Source organism: Biomphalaria glabrata, chromosome 12 (assembly GCF_947242115.1).
Source record: "Biomphalaria glabrata chromosome 12, xgBioGlab47.1, whole genome shotgun sequence".
Classification (NCBI taxonomy): Eukaryota; Metazoa; Mollusca; class Gastropoda; family Planorbidae; genus Biomphalaria; species Biomphalaria glabrata.
In genome coordinates this window covers 16,193,528-16,211,998 of record NC_074722.1, presented here as the reverse complement: position 1 = coordinate 16,211,998, position 18,471 = coordinate 16,193,528, and the positions used below count along the sequence as shown (strand labels likewise).

At 34.1% G+C, this 18,471-nt stretch overlaps 1 protein-coding gene across 1 annotated transcript; it reads left to right on the top strand.

Moving 5' to 3' along the window:
* The first annotated feature begins 5,025 nt into the window (after positions 1–5,025).
* On the top strand, positions 5,026–18,387 carry LOC106055982 (protein phosphatase PTC7 homolog). Its single transcript, XM_056005697.1, has 7 exons — positions 5,026–5,385; positions 7,359–7,538; positions 8,777–8,975; positions 12,719–12,842; positions 14,099–14,231; positions 15,031–16,193; positions 17,666–18,387. Exons 1-6 carry the CDS (start codon positions 5,157–5,159, stop codon positions 15,096–15,098), a joined length of 933 nt encoding a protein of 310 aa, XP_055861672.1. The 5' UTR covers positions 5,026–5,156; the 3' UTR covers positions 15,099–16,193; positions 17,666–18,387.
* Positions 18,388–18,471: the final 84 nt, after the last annotated feature.

The window sequence follows — 18,471 nt, the reverse complement described above, 5'->3', positions numbered from 1 at the left end:
ATTTGCAATATAGGCCTAGACCATAGACATAAATAAATATAGACTGGAAGTAGGAAGTTATTTTTATTTGGGGGGAGTCAATATTTTTTATGTACTATATCTATGTGAAAAAAAAATGGCGGCGATTGAGCTATAAATTCTAGGACTAACATTTCAGCCAATATATACCTTTGATCTTTAGTTTTGAAAAGTGCAAAACTGCCATATTCCCAATATTTTGTCTTTGTTTTACAATCATAGACATAGGCAAATATATATAGGTTTGTGATGTGGATCTACAAACTTATCTTTTCCCAAATATTTCCGATAATAATTTGTTCTTTATCGTCCAGTCTATATATATATGTCTATGGCCTAGACCTACTAGGTTTCATTTTAAAGTTCGCCCTTTTATAATCGCCTAGAATCTCCATAAGTCAGTTGTCTTTATATATATTGTCTTTCATATTTTCTTTAATGTAAAAAAAGAAGATAATTTTAGCATTCAACAATTTCTCCTGGCGTAGTAATGTAAACATCAAAACAAGAAATAAATTATTCCAATTAGTTTCCCTGTTTTAGACGTTCCTTCACGTCTTTAAAAATAAAAATTACTTGCAGTAAAAACTGGTTACGCCTGTTGATTTGCTCCCAGGCTAAATATTGATTAAATAGTCGACCCACGACGAAGCATACGCCGTTATTTTGCAGGGCCGGCCTTAGACCAATGCAACCTATGCGACCGCAGTGGGCCCCGCACTTTCAAAGGACCCGCGCTAATTCTAGGAGTAAATTATTAAATTAAACCATTTTATAACTTATAACACAATTCCCGCAGCCTTCTTCGATTTACCAGGAGCTCCTGGAAATCTCTTGAAATAGCAAAATATACGAAAAAGTCATGGAAATCTCCGAAAATTATTAAAATCTTTTGAAAACTCAAAAATAATTTCCTGAAACATATAGACAAAAAATTTTCATTTTGGGGTGTCATTCAAAATGAAAAACGCCAATCCTACGCGCGATGAAAAAAGGGCATTATGCAATACCCATAATTGTGGAATCTGGTGAAAGAATTACTTGAGGTCAACAATTCTCGAAGATAGATTGAACATTTGATAATTCTTGCTATTGAGCGTGATCTATTTAGGAAATTTTTATGATATGCTGTATGGCTTCGCTACACGCAAAGCTCATAAAGTAATTCTGTACGTAGTAAAGAATGAATAAAAATGCAAAAACGAATTTATTTTCGAATACAAATTCTTAATTTTCACTTATTATCAGTATCCCTACCCAAACGTGGCCCGCCAAATCCGTTTGCATGGAGCCCCACAACGGTTGAGTCCGGCCCTGCAATTTAGTGACGGGTGAATACAGAGTTAACTTGTTCTCCCCTTCCCCTCTTTTTTTTTCGCCGCTAAAGTTACGTGGGGTAACTCTAGTCCGACTTGCAGAAATACAAGAGTGATCTTTCTATGACTTCTAGGTCACAATGGTTACGTCCGGCCCTTTTATTTATTGATGGGTGAATACTATTTTTTTTTGTCGCCGTTAAGTAGGGTAACTCTAGTCTGACATGCAGAAATAAAAGAGTGATCTTCCCTTTACTTCTTTTTGTCCAAACTGTTGAGCCATGAAGAGAATTATATATATAGATAGTCAACCCACGGCGTAGCATACGCCGCTATTTTGCAGGGCCGGCCATATGCCACTGCACTGCAACCTATGCGACCGCAGAGGGACTCGGCACTATTATAGAACCCGCACTTTCATAGGACCTGCACTTTCATAGGACCAGCGCTAATTCAAGGTGTAAAAATTATTAAATTAAACCATTTTATAACTTAAAAACAGATTTCCCGCGCCCTCCTGTCGATTTACCAGGAGCTCCGGAAAATCTCCCGAAATTGCAAAATATACGAAATATATAAGTCCTTAAAATATACGAAATATATAGACAAAAATTGTCATTTTGGGGTGTCATTCAATATGGAAAAACGCCAATGCTACGCGCGATAAATAAAAAACGGCATTATGTATATGCAAAGATAGATTGAAACATTTGGTAGTTCTTGCTATTGAGGAAACATAATTATTATGATATATACTGTATGACTTTGCTACACGCAAGGCTCGTAAAGTAATTCTGTACGTTGTAAAGAATGAATAAAATGCATACACGAATTTATTTTCTAATACAAACTCTTAATGCATAAACGAATTTATTTTCTATTACAAACTCTTAAATTTCACTTATTATCCACTTCCCTACCCAAACTTGGCCCCGCGAAATCCGTTTCGCATAGGGCCCCACAATGGTTAAGTCTGTCCCTGCTATTTAGTGACGGGTGAATATACATAGCAGATTACTTGTTCTCTTTCTAAGACTTCTTGGTCACAATGGTTATTTAGTGTTTGTAAAATGTTTGTTTGTAAAATGGTTTACATGTTTCGGATGTTCCTTTAGATATAAAGATAGTTTACTTCTTAGTCCAAACCTCCCGCAGGACGAAGGGGGGTGGGAGCGGGCAGGGTTTGACAGTCCAGCGTGCAGCCATCCGTAGCGACGTGTGTATACCGCTTGTTCTCCCCCCCCCCCTTTGTTTTTTCGTGGGGTGATTATCCGCAGAAATAAAGAGTGATCTTTCCTTTACTTCTTGCTCGTCCAAACTGTTGAGCGAAGAAGAGAATTATATATATATAGATTTTGACCGAGCCTCCCCCACCCCTTTTTTTTATTGTAATAAACGGGCTACATTTTAACGATCAACCTAACATACTTTTTAAGCTCGTGAATTAGTGTAGGCCTATCTGTTGCAATGAAATTTTAATGCCCGCTCTCTATTTCCTTTTCTTTTTTTATGTCTCTCTCTCTCTCTCTCTCTCTCTCTTCGTTCTCTGGAACCCCAATTTCGGTCTCTTTTAACCTGCGCATCGTAATTTCTCCGACATAGACTTTGACTTGATTTGGAAACACCCGCTCTATTTAGAAGGCCTAAATGAGATCAGTAAGCTAAAGCTGAAATCAGAAAATTCCTTCATACGGGGTGGAACCTCGTTGCGTTCAAAAACCGCTTTAGCGATTTTCCTAGAAACTTAACAGTTGATGTATATCGCTGAAAAAAAGAAAACTGGGAAAACTCTTTAGTTTGAGTTTGACCGTGCGGGGGCAGTAGTACGTGCATCTTGTCTCCCTTTCTCTTCCCCTTAGCCATCGACTACATAATGAGGAGAGCAATGTATCAAATGTCCTTCGGTATTCCTTGGCGTGAACAGAATCGAATGACAGACTTGGACTTCACCGACGACGTTGCTATACAAATAAATGCATACAAGAAATGACAGAGATCCTATAGATAGGCACCAAAAAATTAACTTCCGCATAAACCTGGTTAAGACTAAAACTGGGCGAGTTGGATGCCTAATATAGCGTGCCGAATAGAAAGGCAGGCTGGAGCATTTTCGGACAAGCCAAGTTATTAGACAAAAATGCACCTACTTGACATAATCGTCAACCCAACAGAAACAAATGCAGGCGAGATACAGAAGCCATCTGCCCAAATTGAGAAAAGACTAAATGTGGCTCAACTACGACGGCTAAGACGTTTTTAGGAGTCATGCAGTTATAGAGATCGGGTCTCAAACAATTAAAGAAATCCTATGCTGAACTGTGAGTCGACCACTTAGTGAAGTTGTGACAGAGCGTCGCATGAGGTTTGCGGGACCTGTTCTCCAACAAAATGAATTATGTATACCAATAGTTGCGCAAAGTGCAGAGATGTCCTCGTATAACTTGGCGCCACACTTTCATGGAGAAACTCAGAGCAGTGGACACCAGGTGGGAAGAGGCTTCTTATCTTATCTTATCTTATCTTATCTTATCTTATATGATACAGACGTTACTTTAAGAAAGAAGATGATTACGTCCAACCCTACGCGTCATGCATTTAGTCATGCATATTAACCAATATGCCTAAATTCTGCCAAGTCACTGGTTTTCCTGGCTAGCTCAGGCGACCCATTCCATGCTCTAATAGCGCTAGGGAAGAAAGAGCATTTGTACAAATTTGTCCTAGCATATGGAACGACATATTAGACACTGCCAGTGACCGATCTTTGTGGATACAGCTTGCCGCCCTATGCCGAACGGCGCAGGAGGATCTAAGTCTAAGTAGGTGTATGAACCGTGTATGTAAACTTTGGACACAAAGAAGTCGTATAATATTATTATAATATTACTAGATCCGGCCCGCGACGTGAGTCCATCCGGCCCGCCGAAATGTCGGCACAAGGTGTAGAAAATCCCCCCTTTTTCCAAAAAAAAATTGTAAAAATGTATCTTTACTTACGTTAGGGGCTTAGGGCCCTCAATTTTTTGTCCTGAAGATAATAAGTTCCATGACATTTAACATTTGTGCGTTTATGAAATAGGTATCTGAGTGTAGAATGTACGTTTTCTACCAGGAAAAGTGAACGGTTCTTTACTTTTTTGTGGAACATGAATATAAGCCAACATATTTGTTTCATAAAGAAAGTGTGGCTATTTAAAAAAAACAACAACATATAAACGACATTATGAAACAAATATGACGGCATTCTTGGTTTTAGCCGCGAATAAAAGATTGTTAAACTAAGCCTAGAAATTGGAGGATTGATGGGAATATTTACCAAAAAGAGACAGGAAAATGACTCGGATGTAAAGCTAGCTACAATGTTGCTCATATTCTAAGTATAGGAATGAAGCCCAATCTTGCTGATATTTTAAGTAGAGAAATAAAGCCATCTTCTGACGCGGGGAAAAAAAGATACATTTCAAATATCCCATTAATTAATGAAGCACAGGATCTACGGGTTTCAAGTTAATAACGTTTTTTTAGGCCTACTTTTTTTTTTTCATGTGGCCCGCGACACGAGTGTCGGAAATAAAAATGGCCCGCGGGTCGAATTAGGTTGGGCATCGCTGCAGTATAACTGAAAGGATTTATCACTGGCCTATATAGATTTGCCAAGGAAAAAAAAGTTGTTACGGTTATTCCCCCTTTTAAAATTGATCACAAAGGTCATTGGTGTAATCACGAAGGAGACAAAGATGGAGTAAGTCAACCAAAATAGAGAAGCATGCGATGAATGACGAACCTTATATAACCATTCTTTTTCTTCGTTAATTTTGTGAAATGCAGTCGGTGGCACAATACGGGAAGTTTGTCGTTCGTGCCATCGCTGCCGGAATCCACAATGAATTTCAATTAAAAAGTCCTTTCGATAAAGCAAAAGAACCACTTCATTTGGTAACTGGAACATCAGGATTTTCCAAATCAGTGAGCAAGTCAAACCAATTTAGTAAATGGACATTTGGAGATGATGCATATTTTATAAGTAGGAATAAAGTAGCTGATGTTTTGGGTAAGCTAGACATTTTTCTACAATGATATGACTAGTGTCTAGTCACTGTCTATGACGTTTTGTATTTAAAGTAGATCTAATTAAAGTCTAGTCTAGATCTAGATTAATTCTATTAGATTATTTAGATTTTAGATCTACTAGATCTAGATAGTACTATTAGTAGTATTAGAGTTTTTAGACTTATTTCTAAAGACAATTTAGTAAATAAGTAGATCTAATTAGACTAGAATGATATTGTTATAGATCAGGCTGAGTGTGAGTGTTAGATTTTGGTTAGCCTTGTGCAATAATATAAACAGAGACAGAAATGCCCAGTTCAAATGGTTCCATTAATTATCATTTTTGATTAGTGATTAGAAAGATCTATCTCCCATCTAGACAATCTCTGAATCTCATTGAATCTTTTGTACCTTTGCCATGATTTGCATGGTCTAGAACAGTGATGGGCAAACTCTGGTCCACAGAAAGGTTTCATACAGCCTGTCAAATACTTTGTAATAAAATAATTAAAAATAACAATTTCACTCACAATGAAAATATTTAAGCTTTTAATACAAATATTGAATCATAAGAATAAGACTTATAATGCTAATTTATTATTTAAATCTAAGACTAAGACTTGTTGTTTCTTACAAAAGTTCGGTGAATGTTAAATGTGCTTCAATCAAGTGACTGTAAATTTGGTATTTTTTTCTATATAAATTGTCACAGCCTTGTATGAGAGTCTCATTGTGACATGTAGTCACTTATGGTACTTGTTCTGTTGTCACAGATAAATAAATAAATTACTGTAGAAATTAATTAACAACAATAATAATAACAGAGACTTTTTGTTTAAACAAACCAAAAAAAGGGGGAGGGAGGTCATGGTCGAAATATAATATAGATAGATTAAATTGAGAAGCAGAAGAAAAGTCAAATGAGTGTGTGTATGTGTCAGGGGCACAAATTGGAGCATGTGTTTCCAAATCCGGTCAAAATTTTTTGTCAGAGAAATTACAATGCACAGGTTAAAAGAAAACAAAATGGGGTTTCTAAAGAGCAAATAGAGAGAGACAGATAGATAGAAAAGGAAATAGGGAGCATGCCATTAAATTTCATTGCAACAGATGTACTGATTTATGGGCTAAAAAAGTATGTTTGGCTGAGTGTTAAAATATGGCCTGATTATTACAATTTAAAAAAAAAAAGAAGGGTGTGTTCCGGCCATAATAAAGCCTGGGAACTAATTAACGGACGTAGCCGCTGTGTATTGCTTTTTCCCTCATACTTGTCATCAATTTTCTTTTTATTTTTGATCCAAAATATCCCAGGTTAAAAAAAAAACACACTGGGGAAAAAAATGAAAACTCCTTCGCTTTGTAAAAAATGCAGCTCTCGTATGAAATGAAAAACTTGTGTGTAACCCTAACCCTATGTCAATTGCTTAAGGCAAAACGATGGCGCATTAATCCCACTAACCAAATTCCTCAATTTATGGGCATTATCCAAGATAAATTTTAGTGCAATATAAGAACAGTTTGACCTCATTTCAACTAGTGCACTTGGCAGACATCATAGTCACAGATTTTATATTTATTTCTAGAGTATTTTTTTGGATCTTAAAAAAAATCAATATCCCCACTTTTACATGTTTTTCTAGAGCAATTTGTTTGACCTTAGAAAGTTATCATGCCCTCTTCTACTTTTTGTATTTGGAAACATAGGTGCATTTAGATTTTTTAATTATCAGAAATAAGTTTAATGTAATTATGAGACTAGTTTATAAGGCTCATGCAGAAATTTAGGATATATATAGTTAAATAATTTTTTAAAATGCTACATTTATAGAAATGGACTTATTTTTTTTCAAACAGAGAAAATAAAATGTAAAAAAATGCATGCTTATGCTGTTTACACCTAGCACAAAGAAAGATACATTGCATTATTATAATATAAATAATAAACTGTCAGTTATTGTTTACATTTTTTAGGAGTTGCAGATGGTGTTGGCGGTTGGAGAAACTATGGCATCGACCCATCATCTTTTCCTAGGAGTCTGATGATGGCCTGTGAACGTATGGTGAGGACTGGACATTTTGTACCTCAGTCTCCTGCCAACATTATAGCCGCTGGCTATAGTGAGATGCTTGAACAAAAAGTTTTAACTTTAGGTATTCTGAAATTTGTATAACTTGCTTTACAATATGTAATAGTGTATCAATGGTAACGCTGGTGTTGCATGGCAATTACAGATGAGTAAATCTAGACTCAAATATTAAAGCTTAACATGGGGATCCTTTGAAATATAATTCATTGAACAATAATCTAGTGTAGATTATTAAATATAAAGTATTCCAGATATAAATGCTCAATATCAGGGAATTATAATAATCAATCCTTACAATAAAATAATAAGACGTAGTTCTCAAAACCTAAGAATCAGAAGTAAAAATAACATTTTCATTATCTTTCTTGAATTATTAAGCTTTCTTACTAATGAGCCTAATGATCTTGAAAATGATGCCAAAGTTTTGATCTGCTATATTATAATGATACTAAATAACTTGCTTTGTTAACAACGTGTAAACACATATAATGGTTAAAAAAAAAGTGACTATTTGCATTGATGCTTTTAAAGCTTAATAAATTTATCTTTTAAAAATATCCTTGAGCCGTGGTAACCACAATTTTCTGCCAGTAAATGTTACTGGTAGAGACTATATTATATTTAGGTTGGACATTCTGTAGTTATTTAATTTTCACAGGTGTAAAATCAGTTGGTATTGAACTCTAATAGGAATTATTTAAATTGTAAACCCATCAAGAAGAAAGATCTGTTATCTCATACTTAGTTTTATTAAGACTGTAATCTAGCAACCAAAACATTAATGTATATATAAAAAAACTGTTGTGTGATAGTTTGGGGCAGGATGCAATTTTCTTTGAAAGGAACGTCTGAAATGTATAAGATAAGCTATAAGGAAGTGACATGATAATTAGATGTAAACAAGTTATTTGTGATGTAGATGACAAACAAGATTTTTTTTTCCTTTTACAGAATACAAATCAGTTATAAGAAGTGTGTGTTAAGAACTTGCAAAATTCATGTCTATATAGTAATTACCAACCAAACACATCTTTCACTAAATAGAACCCAGTCACATTACTTCACCTGATATTACATTTTTTACATTTTTAATAAAGCCTCAGCATTGTGAAAATGGACTAAAATTAATTCCCTTAAATTTTTAATATTGCTTAGTGCTTAGTATAATTTGTATGTTAATCATAGTAGATTTAATTACTGCAATAGAATATAAATTTAAGATTAAAAGTTACTTTTATTAATATACACTTCTAATACAAAATAAACTTGGATCAATTATTAATGCATTAAATATTATTTCAGGCAGCAGTACAGCCTGTGTTGTTTCACTACATCGAGAGGAACGCACCATTTATTCTGCCAATCTAGGAGATAGTGGTTTCCTAGTTGTGCGGGATGGAGAAATAGTCCACCGATCTACTGAACAGCAGCACTATTTTAACACTCCTTATCAGCTGGCAATGGCTCCTCCCTCTGGCGATGGGTTATGGCTTAGTGACAGGTAAGTAGCTAAATTAATTATCCTGCATAAACAGCATGTACATTGATGACTACATCACTACTTTGCAATATTTGAATACTGTGGGATACATAACTGATACATAACCCAATAATTCTGCTGGCTGTAATTGCACAATAAAGAATGAACTCTTGCCTTGCATACTTGTAAAATAAAAAGTTATCTTAGTTAATTGGGAAAAGCTTGTAGTATCACTGCCATGATGTCCATATAGTTTTTTGTTTTCAGAACTACTTTAATAAATGAACTTGACCAATGGAATTTAAAAAGCCCCTGTCTGAACAAAAAAATCTGCTAGATTTTACTATAGAATGACTTAAAAAAAAACTAACAAAGAATTTCATTAAAAACAGGGTTCGTAGCGCTCCTAAAAACTCCTAAAATCTCCTAAAAAATGAAAAGTCTCCTAAAATCCTAAAATTCTCCTAAAAATTGCCGAAAGTCTCCTAAAATTTTGTCCACTCTCCTAAAATTTTTACCCAATATTTAAAAAAAAATATAATTTGGTTATTTCTTGCTAAAAATGCGGGGGGAAAACAACAACAGCGTAACTAGGCATTCAGATCGCATGACCTTACGGGCTGGCTGTGTTAATGAGCTGACTAGTGACGCGTCTACACTGCCTTTCACCCACGTATGAAGCGCGACCTCGTGATTGAAGATGGCCTTGGCTCAAGCAAGCATTTCACCTGGCAGTATTTTTCTGAAGTCAGCGTAGAAATGTTTGTTTCCATTTATTGTTACCACTAAAGACCCGCTAGATCTAGTCTGTAGTGACTATTGTCTATTATTAGAGCAATTACCAGACTAATTGTAGGCTTCACCCCTCCGGGCCCTCCCTCACCTAAAATCTTCTTCTTGTAAGTGTAAGAGTGACTTCGCGTGGATAGTCGGTAAATCTTCTAGATCTAGCTAGTATCTAGTAATAGTATCTAGATTTAGATTTAAGTTAGATCTAGTGAAGATAATTCGCACCTAACATGAAAAATCAGTGAATTTTAGTCAATTTATTGATCTCGATACATCTAATTTCTAGATTACTCTAGAAATACGCTAGATTCTAGATTTACGCTAAATCACTTAGAATCTAGTGGAGATAATTAGCACAAAGAAGTGAAAAGCCCGCAAATTTAGTGACTTAGATCTAGACTCTAGATCTACGGTACATCCTGTGAAGATAATTCGCATACTGCCGCGAAAAATCCGCAAATTTAGTGACTTAGATCTAGACTCTAGATCTACGGTACATCCTGTGAAGATAATTCGCATACTGCCGCGAAAAGTCCGCAAATTTAGTGACTTAGATCTAGACTCTAGATCTACGGTACATCCTGTGAAGATAATTCGCATACTGCCACGAAAAGTCCGCAAATTTTAGTGACTTAGATCTAGACTCTAGATCTACGTATTTCCAGTGAAGATAATTCGCATACTGCCGCGAAAAGTCCGCAAATTTTAGTGACTTAGATCTAGACTCTAGATTTACTCGAAATCACTAGAATCTAGTGAAGATAATTCTCACACAGCCGTGAAAAGTCTGCAAAATTTAGTGACTTAGAGTTAAAGTCCGCGAATTGTAGCATTAGAGTCTAGATCTTCTGTAAATTTAGTGAAGATAATATTCACACAGCAGTGAAAAGTCCGCGACTTTTCTTGACTTTGATCTAGACTCTAGATTTATGCTAAATCACTAGAATATATATAGTGAAGATATTTCTCTCACAGCCCTGAAAAGTCCGCGAATTTTAGTGACTTAGATCTAGAGTCTAGATCTACTGTAAATTCAGTGAAGATAATTCTCTCACAGCCTTGAGAAAATCTGCGCATTTTAGTGACTTAGATCAATAGTCTAGATCCACTGTAGATTTAACGAAAATATTTCGCATGCAGCTGTGACGTAAAAATTATTTCACTCGTAAAAGCCAGGGAAACTATATGGTTGAAAAAGATTCTGCTTGGAAAAAAAAAACGCGAATAGATCTAATCCCCCCCCCCCCCCAATCCAAAAGCCATTTTTTAGTAAGCAAATGTCAACTAAACATTCAAATAGACCTATATTGCCCTATATATTACTGGCTCTGTTTATGAGAAGGATTTAAGTTAGCTAATAAAAGAATAAAACATTACCTCAAATGCACACCATGACTCTAGTATCTATAAGATACACATAGGAACTAATAATGTACATTTCCATCACAAAGAATACACATTATGAAGGCATCTCTAAGAATGTTTCTTATTTTTAAAAAAATGGAAAAGCAACCATTTGTAATGTTTTTAAATAAATCTTTGAAAAAAAAATGGTTGTTTGAGGTTTTGGGATGACAGTCAAGTTGTTACTTGATTAAAAGATAACTTTCATTACATTTTCTGTGGACACATCACAGCTGATAACATTGTTTCTGTGTCATATTGGCAAGATTTTATTATTTTAAAAATCAAATAACAATAATTGATTTGATAAATGCTTAGTTTTGTGTATGTTTTACTATGTATCACACAAACGGATAGGAAATACACACACACACATCATACATTTCATCCTTAAAAAACCTCCTAAAATCTCCTAAAATTTTGTCATGGAAAAGTGCTACTAACCCTGTAAAAATGAAAAGACAATCAGAATGTATAGATTATTGGAATGAAAGTATTCAAAATATTATTTCTATTTCTAATGGTGCTGAGAAAATAGCATATTAAATCTTGTTCTTTGGTTTAAAATATGCAAAATCATCCTGATAGTTCCTTAATTTACATTTGTTAGATTTATCACTTAAAAAAAAAAGAAAGATATCATCCTGATAGTTCCTTAATTTACATTTGTTAGATTTATCACTTAAAAAAAAAAGAAAGATTTTATAAAACTAAAAATGTGCATATAAATAATCCTGCAGAAATCTTATCAGTCTTGTAGTCAAATAGTATTTCATGTTTTCAAGACACAAGGGGTCTGTAAATTACATAAGCTAAAAAAAACATGGCTGCTTAGAATCGCTTCCTATCCTTTATAACAGTGATGCCCAAAATACGGCCCGCGGGCCATATCCGGCCCGCGACGTGGTTTCATCCGGCCCGCCGAAACGTCGACACGAGGAGTAGTAAATCCCCCCCCACACACACACCTTTTCGAAAAGGAAAATGTTGAGAAATGTCTTAGCTACGTTAGGGCCTTCTGATGGATTGGCACAATGACCTTGGTTTGAGCCGCGACTAAAAAGATTTTTTAAACTACGCCTAGAAATTGGAGGATCGATGGGAATATTTACCAAAAAGAGACAAGAAAATGAATCGTTGGCTAGCTACCTATAATTTTGCTCACATTTTAAGTAGAGAAATGAAGCCGTTTCCGACGAAAAAAAACCAACATACCTGTCTGATATGCCATTTATTAATGTAAGTACAGCAAGTAGTATTTACTAGATCAACATTTTCTGTTAAAAATCTTTCAGATCAGTTTCTTTCCGTTTTTTGTACCTTTTCGGTCATGTGGCCCGCGACACGAGTGTCGGAACTTAATTTGGCCCGCAGGTTGAATTAGATTGGGTATCACTGCTTTATAACTATCCAATTTTTCTAAATGTTTTTAAGGTTTCTGCAGGAAGTATTGATTTTGTTGCAATGAGAACCTGCAATGATTATTAACTATATCTAAATGTTAATTTACTAAAAAAAACAACTCTTTTTCACTACATCAAAATTATTGTTAAATCATTTAATTATTGTAGCCCAGATGTTGCTGAAACATCCTCATTTAAAGTTCAAGATGGTGATATTTTGATGTTGGCCACAGATGGTTTGTTTGACAATCTAAGTGAGGATATGATTGTTCGAACTCTGGAATCTCTACATGTAAGTCAATATTTTTTGCATTTTTTTTTCTTGTAAAACTTTTGATGACTAATTCATCCATTAAAATTAAATATAAATAGTTAATTTTACCCCCCAAAATTACTAAGTTGTATTTTATGCTTACATGTTTTGTTTCAATGTTACAAATATGTACATCTGCTGCAACTTTTGCACGAAGCAGGGCGTTTTGGTGTTGCCATTTTGGTGCTAAATATTTTAGATATATTATATATGTTCATTTTTTCCTTTAAAATGAGTGATAGATATCTAATTTGTGCAGATATCTAATTTTTGCATCTGTGTTCGTGTTCAAACATATTTTGGAGGGAGGGAGGGACAATATTTTTTGTCCATTAGATATTGGATTTAGGTTTGCCATTTTAATATTGTCATGTCACTTTACGTCATACTGTTGTATGGGTTCTAATGTTGTCTAGAAACCCTTGTGACTTATCATTTATGCATGAATATATATGTTATTGTTTGTTATCATTTTCTTTAATTAGCCAAAAAGTTTAACTTGTGCATGATTGTATATTTAGAGTTTAGAGGAATATTATTATTATTTTCCAAAATATTTGTTTCTAAACAGACAGTCATTAACTTAGATTGTCTATTGAGAATTATCATTTCTGTCTCTATCTTGTCATTGCTTATGCTTGCTAAGTGATCTGCTCCCAAGTCCCCTGTGCACTACTCTATTTATACGAACCTGAATTCATTAAGAAAAGTGATAGAATATAGGTCAAGTCAGATCCGACCAAAGTGGTTATTTGACACACAGTCCTGTAGTGGGAACTGTCACAATTGGATGGTAGCAGAAGCATTGTAGGGTTGGTATCACCCAATGCCTTATGCTAAGATTGTCACAACTTGGCCCAAATCATTCCTACCCCAAATATGTTTTCCTAATAAGATCATGTTGTGTTTCTAAGCAAGTTTGGAAGTCTAGCATTCTTTAGCACCAAAATGGCATGTGCTGATTTTTTTTTCTTAGTAGGTGATCAGCAAAACAAAAACGTATATATTTTCCATAATGTTTTAAATAATTTCCATAATGTTTTAAATAATTTCCATAATGTTTTAAATAATTTCCATAATGTTTTAAATAATTTCCATAATGTTTTAAATAATTTCCATTAATAATGTATATTAGTGGTACTCATGATTTCCATTTATCCAGTTTACTAGTTTCATTCATGCTTAGCACCTCGCATTTGATGACTAATGATAGTTGTCAATTTTGTGTTTTCTAGAGCACCAAAGAAGAAGAAAAAATTCAGTCAGCAGCCTGCAGCATAGCTGAGCATGCCTACAAGCTTTCATTAGATCCAGATTACATGTCTCCCTTTGCTCTTTCAGCGTGTGACATTGGCATAGATTTGAGAGGTACGTTTTTAAGGCTTCTTGAATGTAACATTTCAAGAAACTGATTACTGAAATAATTATAAACTTAATTACATATTGGGAATTTTTTCTCTCAAGATTGTGCATTTCATACACACAAAGTTATTCAAGATATGAAATAAAATGCACATACAAAGGGATGCTTCTGTTTATATTCAAATCAAATATTTCAAATAAGTGTGCACAGTAAGAAAAAAAGATTTCAATTGATCTAAATGTACATTACTGAAGCTTTAGGTATAAAGAACCACATTATTGATGTTGGTTTAGGAACAGTGAAACTTGTGTCTAACAGTCATAAATGGTTAGCTCAAAGGGGTGAAATAATTCTTCACTGCCCAGGCCAGTGCATGGTCCTGAAAGTACTGTGATCTGAACACACCACGTGCAAATCCCTCTGGATGTGGTCATGTAATCAACTAGAAAGAACTAAAAAAATCTTTTATTGAAAATCCCTGTCTTCATAGAGATCTGAACCTGAGATCCCTCAGACAAGCACTTTTACCATTTAGCCACCATGGTGGATCTAATTTAAATTTTTTTAAATACAAAATAAAACTTGATGTTTGTTATGAACTATTGGTTTAATACTGGACACTCAATTTACTTTTGCTTAATTTTTTTCACTTTTGAAAATTAAATTTAATGCTGGAACTGGTAATGAAAATTTTCAGCTTTTTTTCTGTGAATTTAAACTAGTTTATTAACAATTATGTTTCTTGTTAGGCAAAATGTAAACTTACTATTTACAGACGTCTAATTTCTGCATTTGTGTTTCCAGGTGGAAAGCCAGATGACATAACTTGTATTGTGGCACGTGTGACGCACCAGTCTGACATTTTCTTGTGAGGTCTCATTATTTATCATGTGAATAATTGATTGGCTCAATTAGACAGTGTGTGTGTGTGTGTGTATAGATAAAAAAAAAGGAGTGCTAAGGAAGGTATGAAAAAGATATTAGGGTGTTGTTGTTTTTTTGTCCCTTCCAAATTCTAATGTGTGATTAGGATAAGACTGTCAACTCTTGTCATATTAAATAGATGGTAGTTTTGCTTGATATATTAACTTTGAACTAGTTTAGAGTAATATGAACAGAAAAATGGACTGAATTCATATGTGTAAATATTGTATGAAAAAAGAAAGCAGCAAAATAATTTACTGATAATGAGATCAAATAACACTTTTGGAAAAAGAGAAAGGCTGGGTGCCTGACTTGAAATATATAGTTTTATGTAAAATATTTTGGTAAGGAGAATCATGTGTACGAAAGCTTTTTTTTTTTTTTTTAAATGTGTGTAGTTACATCAACTTTGCTGTGGTTACAGTATTCTTGTGTAAATATTTTCATTGTATAGACTAGGACACTGGAGAAGCTCTCCTAACTAAAACTCAGTTTCATTTCTTTCACGAAAATATCTAAAGGCCCACATAAATTAAAACCCAAATTGAAATTTTAAATTATACATTAATAATGTTTATATATTGTAAGTCTAAGAAAAATAATTTTTTTTTTACATTTTGACTGCTTTTAATATTGCACAGGTTGATTTTGTTGAAAGACTTGCAGCTAATTTCATTGATATTTAAATTACATTTTTGTTGTTGAGACAAACTTTTTAGTCTACTTAGAGAATCTTGTGAAACATGTGAACCTCAGATTTTGTTTTACATCTTCTCATTTCACATCATCATTTTTTGTTCACCTCATGTGTGTTAGATTTCCGAGAGACATTTCATGTACAGAACATTCCTAAGAATAGATTTTTTGATCTTGGAGTGATGAGAAGTTGATTTTTTTTTTTTCAATTCTGTTATGAGTCATACCAAATCATTTCAAAATCAAATGTATAATATCAGTATATTGTTTCAGATAAAAATGATACTCAGAATGTAGATTTTTAATGACCGTGAGTACTCTATCATACCTGAAAAGAAATAGATTAGGTCAGGGGTGGGCAAATTACGGCCCGCTGAGGTGTTTTATGCGGCCCGCCGACACCTACAGAAATCAGGTGTGCCCACAGTATATAGATATAAAAATGCAAATATTTAAAAAAAATATCTATATAAATTATTGAAACTGTCTCATTATAAAAGGTTTTAAGTAGAGGAAGAATATGCTTATTGGCTATACATCAATTTCAATACACTCAATTCAAGATACAATGTCTGAGTTTTGGGTAGGCTTGAAACAAGATAGCAAGTGTAACGACTGATGGAGCGCGATCTTTGACTGAGAACCATAAACTTGAAACAGGAAAGTTTGCACAAAGCTGCATAATAATTTGATCACTAATGTATATGAAACCATTGACGTAATTAATGTTCCTAGAGCTAGGGGAGTTAACCATGGGCAGTTCTGATTTATGAATAAATTAGCCAATACATCCGCTAGCTTAGCACGGGTAAGGCAAAAGAAGAAGAAAATAAAATCTCAAGGAAGAAATTGTTTTGCTACTTGAAGGACAATGACTGTGACTTTGTTACCAATATTTCTAATGAAGAGTTGAAGAAAGACCTCATGTTTATCATACAAAGCTTTGCAATAGGTTGCTTGCACATGAAATGTATGTGCATCTTAAATCTTTTCAAACAAAGCCATTCCATAATAGAAATGATGAAAAATACAGCACTTATTAAGAGAAGCCGATTCAGCTCCAGAGGTCATAACTCAAAAGCAAAGAGAAGTTCCAATCAGCACTACCACGGGAGCTTTATGGGTGCCAAAAGCTGTATTTCCACACTTAAAAAAAACTTTGCTGCTGTTCACCCTATTTGGGTACACATACATCAGTTCCTCTTCTTCGTTCTTATTTTACATGTTGAATGGTTCAAATCAGTAATCCTATATCTGAGATGAACCGCGTAGTGGTTTCCAGATCAGGCAGTTCTCCGAATAGTCTTTGGGGAGTCTTGTTCGGGTCTCTTGATTTAGTATGCACCATTGAAGGACATGGTCAGCATTCTCTGGTGATTCTCCACACGGGCAGGCTTCGCTCGTCCTGACATTTAACTTCCGGAACATAAATTGTCTCATTCAGTGAGCAAGCATTTTTTTGTGGAAACTAAACAAGTATAATCACTGGACAATGTTGACTGACTGTAATTTGACAGCAGTCACACACAGGGGTAACAACTAGTAAGATAGTTTCACGGTTAAGAAACATTATGCACGAGTGTAAGAAGTAAAATACTGCACATTAAGTACAACTGTATATTTGTGGGGATATTGTGATATAAAAAGACAATAGCAATTTAAAACAAAAATCATAATACAGTGCATATATGAATTAAAAGACATTCTACACAGCAAGCTTATCTTTCTAAGATTATATATATATATAATGCGGCCCGCCATGCCCAAACATTTTTTAATGCGGCCCTCGATACAAAAATGTTGCCCACCCCTGGATTAGGTATATTGTAATATTGCATTTTGTTAAAAGTTGTAGATCTTTATTATATGAGTTTTTGTTTTTTTTGTTTCATTAATGAATGCAAAATAGAAATATTACAAAGTATTTTTTTGTAGTCCAATAATTAACAGGGATTAATTTTTAGTTGTCCCGTCATGGAACTTGTTCTTTCTCTTAAATACGATAGATTGCTTTGTTTTTTTCTATGGTTATTATTTGTCCATTGAGATTGCTAACAAATTGTGTGTACATATGTATGAAAACTTTCTGGCTCAGCAGAGTTGATGTTGCCAATGTGTGTCTGTATGTTGCTCTGAATATTTTGATGTCTACAACTTACAATGTTGCCTATTATAATTTATGCAAGTAACTGAATCTGTGTGCATTATGTCCGCACAATCTAAATATCTTACATAGAAATCTGATAGAACTGTTATTTGGACATCGTGGAGCAGTGATGGTATAACAAAGTAAAGAATGGATAGATTCAGAAATCTTGGAAAATAAACATACTAACTGAAATATAGAATTATATTGTTACCTTTGATTTAGCTGAGTAAGATCTCTGCATTTTGTTTGCACAGTCTAGTAAAAATGTGATTTCTGTTTGGGTAATGACTAACAAAGCAAAACTATTTGTTTCCATTGATTTCTGTATTCATGTAAATAGATTTTGTTCAACTAAGAAAGAAAATGTTGAATAAATTATATCTTCATTTGTACACTGGTGTTTGTTGCTCTACCATATTCTAAAAATGTTTTCACAAGTCATCTATTTCATTTTATTAGATTCTTAATCTTTAAAG

Excerpts from the sequence above, each read along its gene's own strand:
- LOC106055982 (XM_056005697.1), top strand. The coding sequence starts at position 5,157 with ATGCAGTCGGTGGCACAATACGGGAAGTTTGTCGTTCGTGCCATCGCT. Across the intron at positions 5,386-7,358 it reads TAAAGTAGCTGATGTTTTGG|GAGTTGCAGATGGTGTTGGC; the intron begins GTAAGCTAGACA and ends TACATTTTTTAG. Across the intron at positions 14,232-15,030 it reads CATTGGCATAGATTTGAGAG|GTGGAAAGCCAGATGACATA; the intron begins GTACGTTTTTAA and ends TTGTGTTTCCAG.